At 48.5% G+C, this 26,143-nt stretch overlaps 1 protein-coding gene across 1 annotated transcript in view; it reads left to right on the top strand.

Moving 5' to 3' along the window:
• Positions 1 to 26,143, top strand: part of TMTC1 (transmembrane O-mannosyltransferase targeting cadherins 1) — a 255,722-nt gene that overhangs the window by 109,251 nt on the left and 120,328 nt on the right. Inside the window, exon 8 of the mRNA XM_058282990.2 lies at positions 5,341 to 5,530. Within this exon, the coding sequence (XP_058138973.1) occupies positions 5,341 to 5,530 (190 nt within the window). The remainder of the gene's footprint in view (positions 1 to 5,340; positions 5,531 to 26,143) is intronic.

The raw sequence follows: 26,143 nt of genomic DNA, 5'->3' as shown, positions 1-26,143 counted from the left end.
GGGCCGCCGTACCTTGCCACACATGCGTTTTTTTCCTAAGATTTATTTATTTCTCCCCCTGCCCCATTGTCTGCCCTCTGTGTCCATTTGCTGTGTGTTCTTTTGTGTCTGCTTGTATGCTCTTTAGGCAGCTCTGGGAACCGATCCCGGGACCTTCCAGAGTGGGAGAGAGGCAATTACTCTCTTGCGCCACCTCAGCTCCCTGATCTGCTGCGTCTCTTATTGTCTCTCCTCTGTGTCTCTTTGTTGTGTCATCTTGCTGCGCCAGCTCTCCGTGTGGGCCAGCACTCCTGCACGGGGCAGCACTCCACTCAGACCAGCACACCTTCATCAGGAGGCCCCAGAAATTGAACCCTGGGCCTCCTCTTTGGTGGTCGGGAGCCCAATCTCTCGAGCCACATCTGCTTCCCCTGTGCTTGAGTTTCTCACGTGAGCCTTTCAGAGGTGTCTTTCTAGGACGGGGTTGGGGGTGTGAGGCTCAGGCACTTCACAGCCAAGAAAGGCCTCCTTGAAGGCAAAGCACAGAATGCATGCAGGAAAGAACACCAATTTTTTTCTTGGTAAACATGAAGATTTAGATAGAGCCACATAGATTCATTAAACCCCCATAGCCGCCTCTTTCCTCCCCCTTCCTGAGTTTCTGTCATGAAACCTGTCGACTTTTTTCCAGCTAATCAATGAAAATGCATGCTTAGATTGTTTAAGCTGAATTCCTGGCTCTCTGTGCTATATAAATATGCATTTCATCAGTAAGGTACTCTAACGGCTTTCCTCCTGTTAGCAGAATTCACGGTGGAGCACTGGTAAATAATTCATTCTCCTTTTGCTATTGCCTTATGAAAAGAAAACCCAGCAGTGCAGGGATATTTGAAGGAATATTTCACTTTTGAAATTTTGGCAGAAATAGGCAAGCTGATTAGTTTTAAATGTAATTCATAGTCAACAAGTTAAAAAGAAATATTCAAGTTGCTGATTACAGCTAGTTCACCCACCCCCCCCAAAATATAATTAGCATTTGGAATGATTTCAGATGGCTTCTTTCTGCTTAATTTGCAAAAATTTTCCCATGCCATGTTGGTATTCCAATAGTATTTAAGGAGTTTATTAGCAACGTTTGTCTGAATTCATATGTCCTAGAAGATAGGGGAGTCTGAGTCCTTGGACACCCCACTTTTCTAGTAAATGGTGACCCCTTGGGCATTGGATAGAGTTGGCTCCTTCTGGTATTTCAGGAAGGAGAACTTGCCTTTGTTCTTAGGTTTAATTTTTCAACCTATTTGAGTTACTGTAAAAATTCACCATGAGGTTTTTTTTTTTTTAATAACTATAACTTGAGATTTATTTGCTAAAAAAAATTCTTTAGGATTGCTTTTTGGCAATGCAATATTGTTACTCCAGAAAACATGAGAAACTGAGAACAACATGAAGGGCAAGGCAAAATATGAGATACAAATGAAAATAAAAACTCTACAGAGTGTTTAAAAGATCTTCCTTGATTCAGATTGCTGCTAGAAATATAATACGCATTCTTGCTGCAATTTTGTTGCCTTTCCCCCCTATTTAAAAATAGTTCTTACTATAGAAAATGTTAAATATGTACCAAAGTAGAGTGTCAAAGAGAACTGTGTCCAACAGTGTTCCCTGGGCAAGGTGGGGTCTTTTCGCGGCTGTTACAAGAGGAGAGACCAATACTGAGCCTGCACTTGACTCCGTTCCTTGCAACCTCCTGCCCGTGCTCCGCAGACAGAAGGGGGGCCCAGCAGGGGGCTGCGCGGTCACGTGGCGCTCTCCTGCGTTTACTCTCAAGGCCTCATCGAGGATGTTCCGTCTGATTCTGGAAAGGCCAGTGAGAGGCCAGAGGCCAACAGTCAGAAGCAGGCTGAAGTTTAGTCCATGAGGGGACGGCGAGGCCACTCGGGTCAGCGGGACCGCGGCCTGAGGGGCCCACACACTTGCCCTCAGGGTCAGTACTCTGAGCTCGTGGCCAATCTGGTTTCATTCAAACCCAGCCACTGCCTCCCAGCAGCCCTCACTTGATTATTTTGGTGCAAATCCCAGACATTATAACATTTCCTATGTGTATATTTTTAAATAAAATTTTATTGCAGTATGTCATGCAGTATATACATGAACATACAAAAGCAATAAATGTATAGTAAAATTTCTGCATTTACAAAACAGACATGCGTAACATCACACAGGAGTCTTGCATTGTCATGAGATGTTTGTTACAATTTGTAAAAGAATGTTGTCAAAATCTTACTACTAATCATAGTCTTTATCTTACATTTGGTGTATTTCCCACCCTATTATTATTTTTAAAATATATTTTTATGACAGAACTTGTAAACTTACAAAACAATCATGCACATGTGCAGAATTCCCAAACAACACCCTTTAATCACATACCACACCATGGTGGAACACTTGTTATAGATTATAAGATAATATCATCCAATCATTACCACATTCATAGTGTACATTTGGCTCACATTTTCCATACTGCCCCATTATCAACACAGTGAATCTTTGGCATAGATGCTAGGATATTACATTATCCCTGCTAACCACAGTCCATAGGTCACTCCAGTTGTATTTTTCCCATACTTCTCCACATTCCCAACACTCTGCAGTAGTGATGTACACTTGCTCTAGCTCACAAAGGACACTCTTGCATCTGTACCATCAGCCACAGTTCTCATCCACCTCTGGGTTTAATGTGCTATTCAGTTCCTAGATTATTCTCTAGCATTCTGTCAATTGGCATTTACCTAGACTACCATTAGAAACGCTACTGATTTTTGAGTATCTTGTATCCCATCACTTGCTGAACTTGTCTGTTAGTTCTAATAGCTTTGTTGTAGAATTTTCAGGATTTTCTAGATACAGGATCATATGATCTGTGAATAGCAAATGTTTTACTTCTTTTCCTATTTGAATAACTTATTTCTTCATCTCACCTAATTGCTCTAGCTAGAACTTCTGGCACAGTATTGAATAACAGAGGTGACAGTGGCATCCTTGTCTTGTCCCTGATCACAGTGGGAGAGATTTCAGTCTTTCACCATTGAGTACAATGCTAGCTGTAGGTTTTTCATATATGCACTTTACCATATTGAGAAAGCTTCCTTCTGTTCCTTTCCTTTGGAAGGTTTTTATCAGGAAAGGATTTTGTATTTTGTTAAATACCTTTTCTACATCAATTAAGAGGGTCATGTGGTTTTTCTTCTTCTGTTTATTAATGTGGTTTATTTCACTAATTGATTTTCTTGTGTTGAAAAGCTCTTGCATGCCTTGGATAAAACCTACTTGATTGTCGTGTATAATTGCTAATGACAATGATCATTAAGAAATATGACCACAGTATCATTATCACACTTTTTAGAAAGTTAGTGATTCTCTAATATCTAATACCTAAACAGTATTTCAGAGTTTGTCTCATATGTGATTGTTTTTAATAGATTGTTTGCGCTAGCATCTAAGCAAAATCTAACTGTTGCATGTAAATATTTTCACTCTCCTTTGATTTATGCATATCCTTTCTCTCCTCCCCGCCCCGCCCCCCGCGCCCCTTACAATGTATTTGTTGAAGAAGCTAGACCATTTGCTCTCTGGCATGTCCCAGATTCTGTATTTTTCAGAATGCCTCCTTGTGGTGCCATTTAATATGTATTGCTGTTTTCTGTATTTGCTGTGTACATTTTTTACTGAACTGCATCACAGGTAGAGGACATTTGGCTGTTTATCTCCTTTCCTGTGATATTAAAATCGATTAGTCAGTTTTAGGCACCTGACTTAGCCATCTAGTATCAAGCTCCCTGAGCTCCTCAGCTCATAACTTTTGCAGCCTTTGCTGATCATTGCCTCGATCCAGTAATTCAAGGAGAAAAAGATTTTAAGGAATTTTTAAGGTCCAGGGTGTGGCTGAGTGATAAAGCTCTGATTTCCCTCTTGAGTCAGTGGCTCAACATTCATCTTTAAAGACTCTTTTCTGACCTGAGCCACGTAGCTGTCTGCCTGGAAAGGCTCGCAGACAAGCTCAGAGGGAGCCGGTGCTTAGTGAATTGTGTGGATTGCATGAATTTAAATGAATCCAAAGTCCTTCCACCCTTGAAGGGAAGAGGGCCCTTAGAAGCCCCCGCCTGCCCTCCCAGCAGGGCTCTTCACCAGGGGCCAGGAGCTGGAATTGAAATTCAAAACACCATTATTCTTGTGGGGACGTGCTGGTGTGGGTGTGATAGATTTATTTAATAATACGCAGTACTCTGTGGACTTGGTAAGGGGCCTGTGGTTCTCACCCGACTGGCAGAGGGGTCTGTGGAACCACAGAGTGAAGAGCTCCTGCCTTAGAGCCTCCTGCAGGCAGGAGTAGCCCCACTGGCCTTCCTTCTCTGTGTCCATCTGGCCTGTGGCCAGCAGGGTGAGCAGCACCCCCTTCCTTTAAAGACTTTGCCTCTGTATGTGAGTAAGGCCTCCTCTCTTCCTCCCACAGGTACCTTTGTTCTTTAAAGTAATTCAGTGTGGGTGAGTCTGTTATAAAAATGATTCTGGGAAGCGGCTGTGGCTCAATCAGTGGGGCTCCTGCCTACCATATGGGAGGCCCCGGGTTCGTGTCCCGGGGCCTCCTTGTGAAGGCAGGCTCGCCCGCATGCTGCGGAGAGCCGCCCAGCCCATAAGCACCTCAGAGAGCCAACTCAGTGAGGTGACGTAACAAAAAAGGGAGACAAGTAAAAACACGGAAGAGCACGCAGCGAATAGACACAGACAACAAGCAAGCCGCAAGTGGGGAGGGGAAATAAAATAAATAAATAAATAAATAAATACAGACAGAAGAATGCACAGCAATTGGACACAGAGAGCAGACAGCACGCAAAAAGCCACAAGGGGAGGGATAAAATAAAATTTAAAAATGATTCCATGTCCAGGTCTCCTGCAGGATGCCATACTCTTGTCAAGGCACAGCTCAGAAGTCTCTCCCCCAGGGCAAGCTCCCCGAATGGGGCAGCACTCCTGCCATGTGCTTTCATTGAGTCTTCCCTTCATGGTATTTACCTCAGGTTGTAATGTATTCAATTGTATGATCGTTTTAAAAATAGATGTCATGGAAACTATGTCTTTGTTTTTACCATGGAATAATCAGCATCTAATAGAACCTATCAGGTATATTCTAAAACAATCAGTTTGGTTAATAACTCCTTGGGTGGCTTTCCACCTCACCTTGTCTTCTCCTGTAGCACTGACAATGACAGAAATGCTATTTAGTAGAAACATGGTGAACGAATGCTCACAGAAGGCCATGGCTCGTGAGTTGCGTTTCAGTGACTCTTCTTCTCTTTGTAGATTCCTTACCTACTCCTACCTCTTGGCCTTCAACATGGGGCTTCTGCTCGCACCCGTGACCCTGTGCTACGACTGGCAGGTTGGCAGCATTCCTCTGGTCGAGACCATCTGGGACATGCGGAACTTGGCCACCATCCTCCTGGCAGTTGTCATGGCCTTACTGAGCCTGCATTGCTTAGCAGCCTTCAAGGTAACTGTTAAAATGCACCTGCACTCTCTGCATGTGAGAGTCTCTGTAGCCACCCGCTCTGTACCTGTGGTCCTGGGTCTATAAAACATTGTGTCTATTTGAGCTTTGGGTTGGTAATATATATTCTAAAGGCCTACTAGACTTAATAGGCTGTGGCCACCTTAATTATATAATTTCCTTGACTTTCTACCATCCCTGTGGAATTGGACCTGGAGTGTGTAATGTTTGCAAAGGAGAACTTTTTCACTACTGTAATTGGAGTCATTTGCTTTTCTATTATATTATAGATCAATGAGATCATGATAAATGTTAGCAAGTGGTTAAGACTTTACTTTCAATGATGGTTGTCTTAGATTATTTCTCCGTCCACACACAAAAAGTTGAAAGTGGTCAAAATTATTAAACACAACCATTCCAAAAAAGGGTCAAGGCAGCAGAGAACTTGAGAAGTGTTTACTCCAGAAAAGTGCCAGCTCCTTGGGTGGGGTGCCTCTTCCCTGGGGGTGCTCCCATCCCCAGCTCCAGGGGAGAAAGCCCACAGCGGGGCTGGCTGCAGGTGGCAGAGTGGCCGAGCAGCTGGAGATGAAGGAGGAGCTTCTGGAAGCAAGAGCTGAGGGATGCGCGCTGCTCATTAAGGTGTCATTGCTGAAATGGCCCTGAACACAGCTCCTGCGAGTCCCCCAGGCCCAGTGGCCACGGAGAGCCTGGGGACCCTGGTTTGCCTCAGTGATGAACGCTGCCTCAACCCAACACAGTGGAGAGGCAGAGAGTGGAAGTTTCTCTGCTTGACTTGCCTGTGTAGAACCTCTGTGCAAATAATTGGCTGACCGAAAATCTATGCCGGCATAAGGAATTTCTCCAGAGATCTGGGCCAAAAGGAGACCTCATCACCAAACAAAAACAAGAGACAAATAACTGAGCAGAACCTCCAGCACTATGCAGGAGAAACAGATTTTGCATTTTGAGTCCAGGCAAGTTTATCACATAGTCAACCATAAAACTCAACAAATCCCAGAAGAACAAAATAGGATCCAGAGTTATTACACTGGATGCCCTAGAAAGCCTGGTTTTTAATCAAAGATTACTAACATGTAAGGAAGCGGGAAAATGTGCCCAACTCAAGGAAAAAAATAGTCAAAAGAAAATGGCATAGGTCTTGAGAGTCTGTGAATAGACCCACACGTGCTGCACAGGATTTTGACCAAAATGCTAAGGAGTTCAATGGGAAAAGGATAGTCTTTTTCAATAAATGGTGTCAAATTAAGTGAATATCTATTAGGAACAAATAGGAACCCTAACTCTTAGCACACATTGTACACAGAATTTAATTCTATGTGGATCATAGATCTAAATAGAAGGGAGAAAAAATAGGAGATTAAGCAAAGAGTTCTTAGAACACAAAAAACACACACTATAAAATATAAAGTTGATAAACTGGACTCACCAAAACATAAAACTCTTGCTTATTGAAAGATGAAGGGAATGAAGAGGCAAGCCAAAAATTGGGAGAAAATATTTGCAAAACTTATCTATAAAGGCCTCGTATCCAGAATACTTAAAGAGCTCTTAAAATTCAATAAGACACCTCAGTTTAAAAATGGGCAAAAGATTCAAACACACTTCATACAAAAAAGATACAGAAGGTTAATAAACATATGAAGAGATGCATAGCATCATTAATCAAGAGGGAAATTCAAAATAAGACCTCCATGGTACTTCTTCCCACCCACCAGGACGGCTGTAATTAAAAAGAACCACAATACGGAGTCTTGGCCAGAATGTAAAGCCGTTGCAAGCCTCGTATTTTGTTTGTGGGAAGGAAAAATAGTTCACCTACTCTGGACAAATTAGGCAATTTATTAAAAGGCAAGCATTCATTTGTTTTTTATTTTAATTAAACAATAAAAACTTATATAATTATTGAAAAGAAATGAAAATACATGTCCAAACGAAAGTCCTTTATGTAAATATTTATAGCAACTTTATTCATAATAAAAAAGGAAACAACCTAATGACCTCGACTTGTGAATGGATAAACTTAATGTAATAAATTAATCAGAAATGTATTAAAGGAACAAACTACTCGTACATGAAACAACACAGCTACATCTCAGGCACATCATGCCAAGTTAAAGAAGCCAAGCACATACGACTGTGTACTGTATGATTCCTTCATAGAAAGTCTAGAAAGGGCAGAATTAAAATACTAGCAAGCAGAGGCGTCAGTGGCTGCCTGAGTGTGGGAACTGGGATTGACTCTGAAGGGACATGCGGGAACTTTTTGGGGTTTTGGGTGCTTCCTAAAATTTGATTGTGGTCATGGTTGTGGGAATATACATTTACTAGAAATCATCAAAAGATAGATTTAACAGGCTGGAGTGAATGCAGAACTGAAATTTGTATAGAATGCACAACGTATGTTCCTGAAATTTTGGTGGAAAAGTGTTTAGAATGATTCAAACACCTTATTTTAGAATAACTCTGCTTTTAATCTTTTTGAACATCAGTTGCCTAAGGCAAGGACGGAGTAAATAACCTTCCTCAAGTAGACTGGCATGCAGTTGGTCAGCCGCCTTTGCCTCATCTCCCTTCTTCACGGCTCTACCAGGACCTCCTTATTTAGATGTGCCCACCCCGGCCACCTCACTCCTAGCTCCCTCTCACTTCTTTTTCTTCAGTAGACTTACCCGTGTCCAAAATACTGTATAAGTTAGTTATTTTACTTAATGTCACTTCTCCAACTGGAGGGTAAGCCCTGTGAATGAAGACAGGGTTTTTTTCCCTCTTTTGCTCATTGCTGAATCTCCAGGACCGAGAGCTTGCAACACCCAATATTAATTGTTTAAATTATGTTGCTGGCCGCTTCGGCAGTTAGCAGTTCTGTTCAATTAGACTTGGGCGTGAAGAGCATGTTTTGAAGTGAAAGGGGCAGGAGTATGGTGCGATGAAGGCCCCACACTCAGTAGCACTGTGTCCTGTGTGGGGTGGGCGTTAGGGTCCTTTCCTCACACCTGGCCTTTCGCTCACAGCTCCGCACACCTGCCGTAGTGCAGCTGATGTGTGGGGCAGACGTGCAGAGCACGGGGCTGTGTGTCGGTGTGGGTTCTCCTTGACAGTTAAGGAGGGGGACGAGGCCCCCCGGCTGCCAGCCAGACCACGTGTGCTGAATACGGGCTTCGGGGTGGCAGGCACGCCTCGTCCCTCCCAGAGGGCTGTTTTTGTTTTTGTTTTTAAAGATTTATTTATTTAGTCATTCTCCCCCCCCCCCCCCTTGTGGCTTGTTCCTTTTCTTTTGCTGTCTCTTCTCTGTGTCCATTTGCTGTGCGTTCTTTCTGTATCTGCTTGTCTCCCTTTGGTTGCATCATCTTCCTGCGCCAGCTCTCCATGGCGCACGGGCCGTCAGCTCTCCGCAGCGTGTGGGGGAGCCTGCCTTCACAAGGAGGACCCGGACGCAAACCCACAGCCTCCCATATGGTAGGCGGGGGCCCAACTGACTGATCCACAGCTGTTTCCCCTCTCATAGGGCTGGTTTTTTTAAGATTTATTTATTTATTTCTCCCCCCCCACCCTGGTTGTCTGTTCTCTGTGTATATTTGCTGGGTGTCGTCTTCTTTGTCTGCTTCTGTTGTTGTCAGCGGCATGGGAATTTGTGTTTCTTTTTGTTGCGTCATCTTGTGTCAGCTCTCTGTTTGGGCGGAGCCACTCCTGCGCTTTCTTTCATTCTGGGCGACTCTCCTTACGGGGCACTCTCCTTGCACGTGGGGCTCGCCTACGCAGGGACACCCCTGCGTGGCAGGGCACTCCTTGTGCGCATCAGCACTGCGCATGGGCCAACTCCACACGGGTCAAGGAGGCCCGGGGTTTGAACCACGGACCTCCCATGTGGTAGACGGACGCCCTAACCACTGGGCCAAAGTCCACTTCCTCCCATAGGGTTTTGATGTCATGACGAATGAATGGAAACGTCCTCCTTGGAGGGCTTTTAATCCTTTTCTTTCACGGAAGTTGTTTCAAACTTTCTGTAATGCATCATGAAAAAATTAGCAAAGCATTCCAGCTGTGGCGATAGTGAGGGAAGCCCTTCTGTGGTGCTTTCATCCTGCAGACTTCTGCAAACATTAATTAAAGCCTCCGACAATTTTTAGGGGCCTCTTACCTCTCCGTTTTCAGACATTGGAGATAGGTTTGGCTTCTCGCTCATGTATTCGTGCTCCAGCCTCTCTCTCTCTGGTTGATCTGCTCGCACACTGGACGGGAGATGGGAATTGAGCTTTAAAGTCACATTCTCCTGCTTGTTAACCTCTGAAGTGGGTTAATCCTATGTAACTAATCCATGTGATTAGTTACTGAGGATGTGCTCATAAGGACTCTGCCTCTGGCATGGAAACAGTCCGAGTTAACTGTTAGGAAAACAGAGGTCCTGCTTTATGGGCATTCTGTTCTCTGTTAAAACAACAGTGGGTGAGAGCTGTGTGTGATAATGTCAGCAAAACATGGCAGCTGTGTTTACCTAGAAGAATTCCAAATGATACGTGTGCTGTGTCAGTAAGTTTTGGGTAGAAATAATTTTATAATGCCTAGCTATGTCCTTACATTTTGAGATAGTTCGGAAGTGTAATACATGACCAGGAAAAAAAAACATTGGCTCAGCAAGTGTGTACCCTGAGTCTAGAGGCTCAGGGAAAATATTTTTTATTTTCACTTCTGGTCAGCTCCCAGTCATTAAATCTGCCTTGGTGACATGTGGCGCAAGAACCTGCCCTCCGGGGCGTCCTTACCCCGTCCTCACCCGCCCCAGTGCCTGCTGAGTTCCTGGGTTAGAACAGGGGGCTCCTGCCTCAGGGACTGGCCCTGAACACGGAAAGTGCGCGTTTGTGTGTCAGGTGCTCAGAGCTGAGAGGTGAGGGCAGCTCACAGATGAGGGGGAGCTGGTGTAGACACATGGGGGGCAGTGACGGAGGCCTGGGGATATTTGGAGAAGAGAGAAAAGGAGTGCCCAGGCCCTCAGGCAGGAGAGTTCTGGAATGTTCCCAGAGTCACAGACCAGTAAGCAGGCTGGTGTGGCTGGAGCAGGGGGAGCAGTGTGGGAGGAATCGGGGAGAAGAGGGAGCGTGTGTGCGTGCAGGTGCATGTGCATGCAGTGCATGTGTGTGTGTGCATGCAGGTGCGTGTGTGCGTGCAGGTGTGTGTGCATGTGTGCGTGTACAGGTGTGTGTGCATGTGTGCATGCAGGTGTGTGTGGCATGTGCGTGCAGGTGTGTGTGCATGTGCATGCAGGTGTGTGTACAGGTGTGTGTGCATGCAGGTGTGTGTGTGCGTGCAGGTCCATGTGTGCATGCAGGTGCGTGTGCATGCAGGTGCGTGTGCATGCCAGTGTGTGTGTGTGTGCGTGCAGGTGTGTGTGTGCGTGCAGGTGCGTGTGCAGGGTTGGTGTGGTGGCCTTGGCGTCAAGGAGGGAGCTGTGAGGTGGAAATCTTTCAGCCGCTGGTACTCGCCAGGGTTTGGGCATCATTTGGGGGCAATACACACGCTTACGACCTGTGTCATCACCAGCCTAAGGAAGGCTGTCGCCCCACCTCGCATCGGCCAGGGGGCTGGGGGCGGTACCCTACCCTGCCGCAGTTGCATTTATACTTGTCCGTTTTATTCATATTTTTTTTAATCCCCCCCCGCCTTGTGGTTTGCTTGCTGTCTGCTCTCTGTGTCCATTCGCTGCGTGCTCTTCTGTGTTTTTGCTTGTCTCCCTTTCTGTTGCGTCACCTTGCTGAGTCAGCTCTCCGTGGTACTTGTGGGCTGGGCAGTTCTCTGCAGCATGCGGGTGAGCCTGCCTTCACAAGGAGGCCCCGGGATGCAAACCCAGGGCCTCCCATATGGTAGGCGGGAGCCCACCTGATTGAGCCACAGCTGCTTCCCTTTATTCATATTTTAATAATTGATTTTACAGAGCTATGGAATAACACACAATAAATAAAAAGCGGGTGCATTATCTCCCAGCTCCCCAGGCTTGATCTCTGTTAAACGTGTGTCCTTGTGTATTTTTACACTCATTAAAAAAAAAAAAACCAATAAAGTCTTCCTGCTTATAAGTAAGTTAAGTTAGACTTTGTTATGTCTAACATAACAGGTTATGTCCTCCAAGGCCACCTCTGGTCAGTCCTTTCACACGCGGACAGTGGGAACAGTGGATGTTTGACTTTTGACACGGTCCTGTCCTGGACCGAGGGGAAGCATCCAGAATCCAGGTTCTCGGGGTTTCCTTTCTTTAGAAGTAATTGCAGGGTAAAGGTGGAGGCTGTTTCTGACTCGGGCTGTTTTCAGTCCCAAGCGTTCAGGACCTCAAGGAGTGGTTTGTTTTTCAGAGAAGAGCCCGCTGGCCTCTTGGAGAACTCGCGGGTGGGCTTTGTCTCGGCGGCGCCTCGCCTTCCCCCGTGCCCGCTGCCGCACCCTTCACTGACTAGGACGACGTGTGAGCTCACGTTGCCGTTGCAGAGCCGTTCAGAGATGCGTGGTGGGTTCCGTGCGCCGAGGATGCTGGGGGCTGGCAGGCGAGCGGGAGAGCGGGAGCCGACGCCCTGCAGCTGCTCCTGGGTCTCCTCTCCCAGCTGGGCGCGTGTGCTCCCAGCGCGGCCCACGTCGGAGCAGCAGGAGGTGGCGTGGTCGGAAGGCCCGCGCCAGCTGGAGCAGCAGGAGGTGGCGTGGTCGGAAGGCCCGGCCGGCTGGTGCTGTTCAGGGCCCACGCGGCCGTTCTCCGTGACGGCCGTTCTCCGTGACGCCCCTTCCCGCGTGCTCTAGCGTGGTCCCCACCCTGCAGGGCAGACGCTGCTTGGATTTAGGACGAAGGGGATGTTGGGTCCCTGGTGCTTCTCACAGGGCGTCTTGGGGTTTTAAGGTCTTTTGACACCTTTAATATCTTGTAGCAAACTTGTAAGTGGAAAGCCGGGAGAGAAGGACAGGCCTCGGGACCTGAGCTCCCTGGCACGGCCCCAGCCTCTAGGTGGCTTTTGAGGATGGACACTAGCCCATGGGGTGTGCCCGTGAGGACTTCTTTGTACTCTTGGAAGGGATCGTTTTGTGCCTGTTGATCCACTTGTGCTTTCGTGCCTCACCTCCTCAAAACCAACGTGTCAGGGCCCTTAGAGACGGGGCCTGGGAAAGGGGCCGAGCTCTCAGGTCCTCGTGGGGGGGCTGCAGCCTGAGCACCGGGGACCCTGGGTGACGCAGTCCCTGCTCCACAGGGCCCCTCACTCCGTCCTCGGGGCCACTGTGCGGACGGTCCCCGCCAGGCACAGCCCATCCAGGTGCACACTCGGCCGCGTTAGATGTCGTCAGAGCTGTGCTGTTGTCACTTCCACCCGCCTCAGAACGTTTTCCTTACTCCAAAAGGAAGACTCCCAAACCCCTTTTTTCTCCCATTATCGGCCCTTAGCATTGGTGGAGTGCTTCTTTGCCATGGCTGTAAAATATTGCAGTATTACTGTTGACTCGTTGACTTCCTATGTCAAGATAGAATCATGCCTTTTACATTATTGAAAATAGTCGTAATCTTCTGAAACTTAATACTCTCAGCGCGGCCCCCACCTCCCTGTATTTCCCACCCTAGATAAAGGGGATGCGTGTCAGTTCTTGACCTCAGAGCTGATGGTTGTACCGTGCATTCAGCATTTAGTGCTGAAGTCTGTGTGGGAAAGCGGGTGCATTCAAATGTACCAGAAGGACCTGAAATTGTAACACTGCTATATTCATTACTACAGCAATTATCAAAAGAGAAGGAAATAGTGACAAATATCACTGACATATTTTATCAATGAACATTAGCGTCATCACCGAAACCTTGCACCTGTGAAAGTGCTACAGATTGTTTAAAGGTGTTGGCGTGTGGTGCAAGAGGCAGGACAGAGAGCAGGGATCACTGTCTGTTGTTCTCCAAGCCTCGGCTGCCCTCGCTGGATTGCGCCGTCACCTCCGTGGTGGTGGATGGCACAGAACGGGCCTGAGAAAAGGCAGCGTTTGCATTCAGTGGCCTGAAAACCAAAGGCCCTTGGGGAAGTCTTCCTCAGGCACTCCTTCCTGTCGGTTGCTATGCTGTCACCTGTGACGTCACCCCCTTTTTGGGGATCTGAGCCCCATACACATCCTTTTTCCTGGGGTTATGGGTAAGATACAGCTCAGCACCCCCAGTGCGCTCTGCTCTTTTTTTTTTTTAATGAGGTACCAAGGATTGAACCCTGGGGAGCAGGTGCTAAACCACGAAGCCACGTCTGCTCCCCAGTGAGAGTTGTTTTGTTTGTTTGTCTGTTCTGTTTTTAGGAGGTCCTGGGGCTCGAACCCAGGACCTCGTATGTGGGAAGCAGGCGCTCAGTCACTTGAGCCACATCCCTCCCCATCTGCTTGTCTTGATTGAGGCCTGAAAGGAGTTCCTCCATCTCATTAAATCGTTTTATTCTTGGCTCCCCTGCCCCCTGACATTTACCCCTTAGTTGGAAGACGTGTCACATTATCTGTGGAAGAATTAGGTGTTTTTTATTGGGAAAAAAATGGAGAGCTTTGTTGCTTTCTCTTGAGTTTTATGCCTTATGAGTCTCAGCCGACTTCAGTTTGCATTATTTGCTTTCACTAGAAATAACTGCTACCTTTCGAGTGGTAATTTCAATTTTTTAACATTTGTTCTTTCTCGTGACTTAGTGATTCTCGCTCTTATGCAAGCCTCTCGTCACCACGTGGCCTAGCGGTGGCGTCTGGTTCCGTAACCTCTTGGAGAGCCACAGGGCGTCTCTGAAGGCCCGGAGCCCCCCTGCCCTCCACTTCCGCAGAAAGCGGAGCTTCTCCTGAAGGAGCAGCCCTTTTCCATTTTGTTTCGAGAAAACCCTGACCTGTGGAATTGGGATTCCCAAAATCAAAGCAGCCACAAGCCCCTCCGAACAGAGAGGCTGCTGGGCACGGCTCGTCGTCATGTGAAACACGAAGGAGCGGACGCGATGGGCCGCCCGTCCCTATTCCCTCTCCCTGAGTTTCGTGGCCGGTCCCTCCTGAGCCCTGGCAGCGGCGCCTTGGCGCTGAGCCTGGCCCGTCCCGCCGCCTCCGCTGCTCGGCTCCCACCAGCCCGCCCTCGTCCCCGCAGCCCCGTTTGTCCCAGCGCTGTCATTGGAGGGATCTTTCAAACTGGCAGCCGGAGCGCGGCCCTGCGCGCTTTGAAACCTCCCTGTGGCCTCGTTGCCCTCAGAGGAACAGGCCAAGCCTCTGCGCTGCGAGAGGCCCCGTGGCCGGCTCTCCTGCCCGGCCCCTGCCTGGCCCTCTCCCCACTGGTGCACCCCGCTCAGCAGCGTGGGCTGTCCCGGCCTCCCGCCGCACCCTGCAGGGCCGCCCGGGGCCGTGCTGCCTCCTCCACCCGGGCCCTGCGCCCAGGGGCCCTCTGCACCTGCTTGGGTGCTGGAGCTCCTTCAGGCCTGTGCCTGGTGACCGCCCTCCTGTGAGGACGTCTCCCTGGCCACCACGTCTGGACACGCAGCCTGCTTCCTGCCCACCCTGCTCACAGTTTCTCTCTCTTTTCTCTCCCTGGAAAGGCAGGGATTTCCTTTTGTGTTGGTTGGTTGTTTTTGCTCCTCCAAAAAGCCTAGAATGGTGCCTGGAAAACACAAAGCAGACGGCAGGGATGGACTGCTGAATCCTCAAGTGGTTGCCTGCCAGTCCAGTGTCCCAAGAGATACGAGACGAGGACAGCACGCCTTTGTCCAGTGCCTGCGTAAGTGGTGACCGTGTTTGAAGGAAAGAGAACCACGGCAGAGCTCCCGGGAGGACGTCGGCAAGGCCAGCGTACTGCAGGCCAGGGCTGTCCGCCATGTCGTGGTCATCTCCTGCCCCTGGTGCCTTCTGCATCCCTCGGGCAGAGGCCATGGGTCCCGGCAGCAGATGAGCTGCAGTTAGCCACTGTACTCGGTGTGATCTGAATAGAGACACAGAGAACAAACCTGTTGGGGGTGTATTTGGGAATATTCCAAGGGTAGATGCATTTGGAAAGAAAAAACCTAGTGGAAAACATTAAGACAAAATATTAGATAGTTACCTTAATCCACCATTTATTAGTCATGCACTAGTCCTAAATAACGTGGAACATGGAGACTAAAGATGGAATCAGACCTCATACCTGCCTTGGGTACCTTGTTTTTCCCACTTCCATTCCTCCCACCCACCCCTCAGAGAGATACCACTGTCACATTCTAAACTCAGATGTGGTCTAAACGTGTCCTGGCCCTTCCAAAACCTTCTGCTCCCAGGACTTATTCCAGCTGGAGCCAAGACTGTCCAGATGAATGATTTAATAAAGCTCTCTAAACATATAGTATTTTTACATAGAAAATAGTCATCAGGTCCTCTTCATCTCTACCCAGAACAGAAGAGCAGAAAATATTCTTAAAATAGAATGTGCAGGATGTAGCTGAGATACAGGACAAATGATCTGTCAGACAGTGAGAGCAGTTTTGGGGACAGGTTATAGAAGCTCATATGGCAGACACTATTTTTAACTCCATTCTGTTAGAGCAGTTATGCCAGCATTTTCCAAAAAATGTGCTAGGCCATTAAGTCCGATACTGTACCCCAAGATTCTGTGGCACTAGATCATAGAACGTGACACGGATTTATTAACTGGAGAACTCCGCCAAGCCATTACTTTTCTGTGAGCCTTGTAAGCTTCCAAAAGGGACAACTAACATCGTTTGAATTTGGACTCCTTTTTAAAAAGAAACTTCTTGCAGGATCAGTGTTCTTGTAACATGTCTCCAGAAGTGTTGACTTAAAATGCGTGAAGGTGGGTTGAGAAATGTATTTGGACAATCCCTTCTTGCGCAATGTTTGGACATCGTTTTGCTTGCCTTACTCTTCCCTTCTAAACAGCTACAGCCGCCGAAGGCTTTTCATGCAGATGACCTCTCCAGCATTACCACCCAGAAAGGGGTCCTTTAGCCCATGGGTTAGAGTTAGAGTTACAACCAGTCAACAAGTGAAAGATAAGACCTTGGAATGGACCCATCCGGTCTTGTTTTTCATTGTATCGAATTGGAAATGCATATGCGGATTTTTGCCTAAAAATCCCTGTGAATGTTAGGCCCTGTGATGGAATGAGGGCTTCTACAATGCCACCCACAGAATGTTAAAATGTGGGGAGTTGAGTTTCACCTGGAATTCCTTGTTCTTCAGTAAGTTAAGTGGCAGTTTCCAAAGTTAGACCAAAGGGCCAAGGTACATATATCCCTATGTGTAATTTTCCGTGTTCTGGAATAAGTTAATCATTGCATCTTCACCTGCTTCCTTTTTGATTCCAGAGAAGTCACTTCAGAGCACTCTGGCTTGCCTGAGGGAAAGGGAGTGGCTCCTGCCTCAGACGACCGCCACGTTCTCACAGAGAACCTTTCATGAAGGTCCTTGTGGGAGCAAGGACTCCCCTGGGTGTCGTGCTGAGACGCGTGTGACTGCTAGTGGGTAGTTGCACTTTTGGTAGAATTTCATCTAAGACTTGCTTTTGTTTTTACACCCTGTCTAGTTTTAATTGCCATGGGCTCCATATTTACAAAGGGCCAAATTATTTTGCCAACCCCAGGATTCTGGCATTTGGTGTTAAAAAGGGGTTAATTGGGGAAAAAAACATTTATAAATGTCAGTCTCCCTGGCGTTGCCTTGAAAATTCTCCCTAGCCCAGTGCCTCACAGTCCCTTTTGCTTTGGTTGATTTCAGCCAGTGAACTCTAGTCTTCTGCCCATTTTGGACAAAGATCTTCAGAATGACAGTGTCTCCACTTGGGAATAATCCATGGCCAAGGTTTGATGTTTTTTCCCTACTTGCTTCAAGGAAGTAGGAAAGACTATTCCCCAAGAATAAAAGAACTCCCAATTATAGTGATAACTAGGTCTTCTTTCTTTACTCTTTAGTCAAGCCTTATGTAAAGCGTAGAAAGCTTTCTCTCTTTTCCATTCACTTTAGAGATTTAGGTTGTTGCCATTGGGTGGAGATCCAGCTTTAGCTGGTGTGTTTTGGTTATAGAAGGTATTCTGATTTGGGATGAACACAGAATGAATAACAGGAATCAAATCCACCATCAACAGCAGTGCCTCCAGAAGCTCTGATGTACAAGTGAATTTCTCACCAATTTTTTTACTGTTAAGATACATGTTACTTAATTTCCTGTTACTCTCATATATGGTAAGCTTCAAGATTATTTCTCTGCAGCTTGGTAAAGCATGATGAACCATTGTCTGTAGGAAATGCATCTATAAAATACAAGTTCTTCACTGAATGAGTGAAACTGGAATTTTTGTGGCTCCTTGTCCTTACTGGTTTTAGAGTATTAGGATGAAGGACTAAGTTCTGTGTGACAGTTACAAGTGGGTCGCTGAGTAATGCCTTTTAGTGAGTGTGGATCACTGAGAGAGTAAAACACCTTGTCTCTCTGTCAACAAAACTGAAGTCTGTGGAGTACCTACACTGGAGTACCTAGCAGCATGACATCTCCTTAACAGAAATATTTGAGCAGTAGTCTTTGGTAGAGCATGCCTGCCGACATGTACATTTTGATAGGAAAAAAACTGTTAATTTATACATCTCCCTGTTTCACCTGCTTCGTCATCCTCACTCTTTGCTTCATACCAGTATATTAGTCAGCCAAGGGGGTGCTGATGCATAATACCAGAAATCTGCTGGGCATTATAAATGGTATTTATTTGGGGTAGGAGCTTACAGATACCAGGCCATAAAGCATAAATTACTTCCCTCACCAAAGTCTATTTCCTCATGTTGACCAAGATGGCTGCTAATGTCTGTGAGGGTCAGGCGTCCTGGGTTCCTCCCTTCCAGGGTCTTGCATCTCTCTGGGTTCAAGGTGCCTCTCTTCCTGGGGCTGGCTTCTCTTTCCTCTGTGTGCTTACTTCCCAGGGCTCCAGCTTAAGTCTTCAGCATCAAACTCCAAATTCAAAATTCCAACATTAAAAGCCCCCACCTCTGTCCTTTGTCATGCCTTTTTTTATCTGTGAGCCCCACCCACCAAGGGGTGGGGATGCAACACCCTAATCATTACTCAGTCATGCCCAAGTACAGATCAGATTACAAACATAATCCAATATTTCTTTTTGGAATTCATCAATTATATCAAACTGCTACACACAGCTTTCTAGTTCTTTTCCATTTTCATTTAGAACCATGTATAAATAGAAGGAGAGCCCCAGAGCCTTTAACTTCCCCTGTGATAGTTTCATTCTACTCAGGGAAAGGTTTCTTAGCAACATTTTTGTAATTCATTTAATTTCCTTAACACCTTGCTAGTGTTTAACTTGAAGTGAATGGAGCTTTCACAGTCAATGAATATTTTCTGATACTACTCTTTCTAGAACAGTGCCTTTACAGGATTTTTGGCTTTGTTTCTCTTGGAACACTTAGAAACACTCTTAGGCAAAAGGTAACTGTCTTCCTCTGCTGGGCCGGCGACGGCGAAGGCCCCAGGTCATGTGGCCTAAACAGACGCTCATCAGCTCCCAGGCAGGACGTCTGAAATCATGCTGCCAGCAGGCCGTGCTTCCCTGCAGTCTGTGGGGAAGCCATTGTCACATGGCACTATCCCCTATGTCTGTCTGTGCCCAAATTTCCTCTAATGTGGACGGACACCAGACATACCGGATTAAGGGCCAGCCCCTATCCAGTTTGGTCTCCTTAATTAATAGCATCTTTATTTTTATTTTTTTAAAGATTTATTTTGATTATTTCTCCCCATCCCCTCATGGTTTGCACTTGCTGTATCTGTTCATTGTGTGCTCATCTTTTTTTTTTCAGAGGCACCAGGAACTAAACTCAGGACCTCCCATATGGGAGGGAGGTACCCAATTGCTTGCATCACCTCTGTTCTCTGCTTTGTGGTATCTCTCATTATGTTTTCCTCCTTGTGTCTCTTGTTGCATCATCTTGTTGCATCAGCTCGCTGTCTTGTTTGTCTTCTTTAGGAGGCACCAGGAACTGAATCCGGGACCTCCCATGTGGGAGGTGGAAGCTTATTCGTTTCAGCCACATCTGCTTCCTACTAGCATCTTTAAAGATGCTATTTCCAAATCATACTGCATTCACAGGACTGAGGATTAAGAGTTGAACATGTCTTTTTGGGGGACCCCGTTCAACCCATCACAACCACCTTCATTTCTAGAGAAAATTATATATTAATTTATTCTCAATTAGAGCAAAACAATCTTTATTCTACCTCATGTACCTCTTGTGAGGTAAGTTTTAATCTCATGAACTAGTGTTTGCAAGAAGGTTAAGACTATAGATTAAAAAATATCCAACAAAAAACCCTATGCAAAAAAATTAAGTCCAGAACCACAGGCCAGAAATCTAAAGTGTCAGTTCATGAAAACTGATTTTACTCTGCCTCCGGCTCCGTGCTCGTTAGTGCGCTGGCCGTGCCTCTTGGCAGAGAAAGTCTGGCGTGGAAAAGGCCATGCTTGGATTGGCTGGAGGAGGACACGGAATGTGCGGGTCTGCCCTGTCGCTGAGGGAGGATAATTTCTCCACGCATTTCCCCTTGTAAATTTTCCTCCCTGTGCGCTTAGGAGTAGCTTCTGGAGCTCACAGGAGTGAGCAGTGCTGGGGGCACCTGAGCGGGGCGGAGCGGGGGTCGCAGCGCTGCGCCCTCCTGCGCCTCAGCCGCTGCCGCTTGCTTTCTCCGGGTTTCTGATCCAGGGGAACATCGTAAGTGGCGCCCTCCATGCCTGCCCGCGAGGTGTGGACCGTGCTCCTGTCTCGGGAAGGTTGTCCCCAGGCCTTCCTCAGGGTGACATGGTGGCCTTTGGGCCTAAGTCCTGGCTGACGAATAATAGCCAAGAAACGGGGCAGCTGTGGCCGAGGCTGAGAACCGACTTCTAACCTGCCTTTTCTGTGTGCGCCTGAGAGCGCCCCACGTGCCCTTGTCCCCGGGCTGCCGTCGTGCCGTCGTGGAGCGCAGGGCCAGGCCTGGTCGTGAGGAGCGGCCCGTGGCCTCTGACGGTCACGGTGGAAACCCACGACTCGCTCTGCTCTCTGGCTCCTGGGATCTCGGTCTCTCTTGCCTGGGAAACGGCTCCCCCAGGTCCACGTTTGTCTTGGCTGTTTCTGTGTGTGTTTCATGTTTTCTAGAGCCTCGGTGGCCTCAGCAAAGGTGGCCACCCGAGGGCTGGGACGTGACGGAATCCGAGGGATGTGGAAATGGGGGCCGCGCCGCCAGCTCGCAGGGGCCCGCGTGGTGGCCTGCTTTGGGCTGCTCCTGTCCCCGGCGTTCTCACGTGGGTCCTGGCAGGCAGCGCCTGGCACGGCCAAGAGGCTGACCCAGGGGACTTGAGGAAGGGGCGGCCGGTGGCGCAGCGCGCAGCAGTGGCGCTCCCCGGTGCCGACGGCACCCCAGCGCCCCATCAGCCGAGGTCGAGGCACCCCCGGCTCTGGCCCGGAAGCCGCCTTGGTGGCCTCTGCGTTGCTGCGTTGAGGACGAGCCGCTCTCCACCCGGCTGAGGCAGCCTGTGCTGTCACCGGGCTTGGGAGCATCTCAGCACAAGGGCGCTGGCGGACGAGGAGCTGGCGACGCTGTGATCCGCTCGGGCGCAGGTTCCCTCGTGCAGTTTCTGTGGACAGTGCCAGGGCTGCGGCGCTGCAGACAGTTCTTCCAGTCTGCAGAAGCAGCGTGAGAAGAGCCAGGGCGCCGAGTTCAGCAGGAGGAACCGAGGCAGGAGGCCTCGCGGGCATTTTCACTGATTTGTAGTTGCAGCTATTTGAGAAGGGCCTCGACGTGTGAGATGAGGAGCCGTTCACAGCAGGGATAACAGCCCTCCACAGAGTGGTTGTGAAGATTAAGTTAGGGTGTATCTTGACTTGCACACGTTTGACTCACCCTGTCGCCTGGCTCCTGCTTGGAGCACGTAGCCACAGGGTGAGTTGCTAGCCACTCGGCCACCCCACCTCAAATTCACAGCAACTCCTTTGGGGAAGCTGAGGCTGCGTGCGGATGAAGGGACAGCGGATTCCAGGTGATGAAAGTGACTTGGCATCATCCATAATAATGATCATCAAGTGTTTGAAAATGTTGCTTTCCCTGAGCAAGAAGGTCCCATGGCCATGCAAGCCCAAGTAGCAGCGAGTAGCAGCGAAGAGGGAGAGGAGCGCTGAAGCACGCGTATGTCCTGGCTGGGGTTGCTGTACACTCAGGAGGCTTGAATCTCTGGACTGTCCATGTACTAGCTGGGCCCTGAGCCTCAGCAGAGTTGCAACGTCTACTTTCTTGTTCATTGGACTTACCCAGGTCAGCTAACAGGGAGGTGAAGATGGTCAACCACAACACCAGGGAATCAAGAGTGCCTACAACTGCAAGCAGGAGAATCACATCCATCAGCCATGTGGGATCTAAGCTCCCTCTCGATATAGAGGTAGAGTGGACATCACCATCCCAGGGTCCACAGGATGGAGGAATAAAATATGGACTAGAGTGGACTTAACTGATATTCTCCTATAGAACTATCATGACTAGTAGTGGAAGAAATTTTATCATGGACGTGGAGAAAGTGGCCACAGTAGTTGCTGAGGGCAGGGACAGGGAAGAAGAGATGTGATGTGGGGGCATTTTTGGGACTTGGAGTTGTATATTCTGCCATAACCCACTGAATGGACTGGGGGAGCGTGTAAACTACAATGTAAACTATAATCCATGCTGTGCAGCAAGGCTCCAAAATGTATTCACCAAATGCAGTGCATGTGCCACAATGATGAAAGAGGTTGTTGATGTGGGAGGAGTGGGTGAGGAGTGGTATATGGGAACCTCTTATATTTTTTAATGTATCATTTTTGTGATCTATGTATCTTCAAAAAAAATACAATTAAAAATTTAAAAAAATAAATTTTAATAATGTCTTGGTAATGTTGGTCAACTCTGCCAGGCCCTTCTGAGACCCACTGCAGGCCCCAGGACACAGAGGGCCTTTCACCACAACCGGATGTGGCAAATCCTGTGTTTCAGAGAACTCCCAAAAGTAAAGGATCCCCTAGTGGGAATTTTCTAGAATGGTTCCCCAAGCACTTGAGGAGCCGCTCGACACACAGCCCTGGGGCTGGTCGTGGGTCCTGCTGTTCGCTGAGCACCTGGTGTGTGTGTGCCAGGGTTCTGGACAACAGGCTTGAGTTCGTGAGAGGCGACTCCTGCAGAGGACTCCTAGGCTGGCGGGGGCAGGAGGCCTGCAGGCAGCCCGGGAAGCGCTCTAAGAGGCAGGCGTGCAGCCGTCAGCTGGGCGGGGGCCTAGTGCAGGGCTGCAGGGGGCTTCCCCGTCACAGTCTTCCCCGAAGGCTGGTGGTGGCTGCGGGCAGTTCCGTCCTTCGGGATGAAGGTAGTGGGCAGTCCTGCCGCCGCACCAACACGCCAAGCCCTGGGCGCCGCGCTCCCACCTGGAGGGGAGGGAAGAGCTGGTGGTCGTGGGGAGGGTGGTGGTTCCCGTCAGGAGACCGCTCGCTGCCCCCTGGAGAGGGGCGAGGCTGCGGTGGATGCTGTCGTGAGGCCTCGGGGCCTCTCTGTTGGGGCGCACGTCCCGTCTGGGGACCGTCCCCTGGAAGGGGGACTTGGGGTTGGAAGGGCAGGACGTAAGCCAGAAGCTGCCCGCTGCAGCTGGGCTCTGGAGCTGATTTCCTCGTGGGTCACGCGTGGCTCCGGAAGAAGCCACTGCCCTTCCCCTGGCCACTTGCCCAGCTGTGTGGCCTCGGTGCCGGGGCCCAGTGACCCAGGGCTCCCACGGTCACCTCAGAGACCCCAGCCGGGTGCCCGGGCAAGACGTGCGCCTCTCTAAGGCCGGGGTGTGCCTTCCTGTGGCCCCCAAGCCAGAAAGGGAGAGGCAGGTCTGTGCCCGTCACTGCCGCCTCTCACGTCGTTATTCCTGTAGCTAAGGCAGGCTCCTTTTTAACAACTCATCGTCCTCTTAGAACGCAGAGAAAATGGAATTCGTCTCAAGTCGCACAGTTAGTCAAACCCGTGCTATCCATTGCTGCTTCTTGTAAATCTCATGCCTCTTCTCTTATTGTAATGAGGAAGAAGTAAGTTTCCACTGGCCTCTTTCCCCAGAATTGAATGGACTCTGTGTACTTTGGAAAATGCCAGTTTCTCCCCTTTTTCCCCTCATATTTTGCCTGAGTTTCATCTGAGTCTGTTGGACTGAAAAAGGCTATAAATTAACTGGCCAGTTTTATCTCCTCCATGAGTCACAGGATACAAAGTTGGGTTCCCTCCCAGGCTTTCTCATTTGGGGATATTCAGCCATGCCCATGACATAGTTTTTCCTAATTTTATAGCTTTCTGCTTGGCAGATCGACTTGCAGTCTAAAGAAGTACGCCCTTGAATATTTTGCATCTCTGCACTAACTGGAGACAGAGGGAAAGGATGTGAGGAGCACTTTAATGCAGTGAGAAAGAATTACGCGTGAATATTACTTTACTCAGAATGAGGGAAGAAAACCTGGGCTGACACCAGGCCAGAGTTGGCGGAGGAGCGTTCTGAAAATGAAGGGGCCGCGGCCTGAGCCCAGCCCGGCGTGGCCCCGGCTCACACCCCCGCACCTGCCCCCACCAGCTTCAGCCACGCGTCCCCTTCGCGTGTGAGGGTCTGGAGACCCCAGCCCGCCCGAGCTCAGGAAGGGGTGCCGATGGTAGCACCAGGACCTGAGCTCCGGAGCCTCAGCCGTCAACCGGGGCTTGGCCGTCTCCACGCGGGGGCCTTCAGTAGCTCCCCACTGCACGTAAGGGTCAGCCCGCACGGGCAGCAATGCCCACGTCCTGTTTCCTGCCGCCCGCCCTTGCCTGTGTGACCCTCCCATGACCACTCCTCCCCCAGCGCTGCCTGCATTGTACCAGGTATTCATTTTCAAACCATCACCACCACCGGGAGGCCCTCCACCCCCTCCCACATGCCCTCTTGCCTGGCACATTTATTCATTTATTGATTTGCTCAACAAATATTTCTGAGTGCCCACTAAGCACCAGACACTGAGCAGAGCACACTGTGCACCAGTGAGCATGATGACGAGCTGCCTGTCCCTGCAGCTTACAATCCAGAGGAGACGACGCTAGAGCAGAGGACAACGTGCCATCACAGTCATCTGTGAAGGAGCAGGGCTGCGCCGGGAGCCCGACGAGCTCGGCGAGGGGGCCGGGGAGCACGAGGCACTGTGGGCTTTGGTTTGCACGTGGTCCCTGGGGGGGCTGAGGCTGGCGCTCGCCCAGCTGTTCACCGCTGTGCGGATCCTGCCAGCGCAGGGCTTGGCGCGTGAGGAGGGACACAGGGTCTGCGCCTCGGGATGGAGGACAGAGCCGGGGGCGGCGCCCGCCACCCTAGGGGCGGCTGAATGGGCGGCAGCGAGGCCGTGGGGGCTCGCACTCCAGGGCCTGGCTGCCTTCACCCCACTCCCCCAGGTCTCAGGTCGAGGGGGGCATGGGGCGCGCTCTTTGGGAACCTCCTTGGGAAGATGAGTGAGAACATTGAGTGTTTCAGCAAAAAGCCAAAAGAAGTACTAAACTATCTTCAAAAAATGAAAGTGCACCTATAAGTGGGACGTCAACACTACTCAGTAATAGATTGAGCGTTATTGGTTAGTGCGCCGTATGACCCTCATTGTGGGATTTATTTTCAGTTTCAGCAAGAAATATTCACCCTTAACACCACAAAATCCTGATGAAGGGGGTTACTTATTTAAGTGTGTTACATGGCTGAACTGCAGGGCACCTTGTAAGCTCAAAGTATAATCTAAATTATAAATAGGTAGCAGCTTTTACATAAAATGAACTTGATCCTTTTTTCACGTCCTTTCAATTTTAGTGAGCCATGGGAATACATCATTTAATAACATCAATTTTAGTTGAAGCTTTGGTATGCTATTTTTTATTTTCTTAATCTAAAAAATACGGTTCCTTAAGGTAAAAAAATGAGATCATTACTTCAGAACTGTTAATTATTTAAGGGCAACTGTCCAAATAGCAGTTCATAAAGAAGTGCTCTCAGAAATTTTATTACTCTCTATGTTATAGCCAGTAAAATAAACATTTTCATAAAATCCAGAGGACAAATATTCCAAGCTGTTTAAAATCTTTTACCTTGTATTAAAAGTATTTATAGTTTGTATTAGGGAGTCTGATTTATATTTTGGAAATTTTTCTATCCTTTACAGTTGGTAATAGGCTATTTTAAATGTTTACAGGAAACATTAGAAATTGAAATATGGGAAGCTATTTAGTTGTTACATTTTTTAAGCAAAAAACAAAATGCCATCCAGTACATTGTTTTAAATACGCCCCTCTTCAAATGCATGTATGCCATATACAAACACTGAAACACAAACTAATTTTTACAGTGCCCATTACGACATATTATTAGTAATAAACCATTTTTTCTGCTCATTATACATGACAGAAAAATGTTTATAAGTTAACATCTCCCATATCAGAGAAAGGTGGCTTTTCACATCTAATGAATTACTGTCATGATTTTTCTTATTGCAAAACGGGGCCGGGAGGCTCTCTAGCCCAGTCGATGCCTCCTGAGCGCACCTGCCCCTGGCACGCGTGTCCTTGGACTCGGCTCACCTCCC

This window comes from Dasypus novemcinctus, chromosome 20 (assembly GCF_030445035.2).
Source record: "Dasypus novemcinctus isolate mDasNov1 chromosome 20, mDasNov1.1.hap2, whole genome shotgun sequence".
Taxonomy (NCBI): Eukaryota; Metazoa; Chordata; class Mammalia; order Cingulata; family Dasypodidae; genus Dasypus; species Dasypus novemcinctus.
This window is presented reverse-complemented; position numbering and strand designations above follow the sequence as displayed.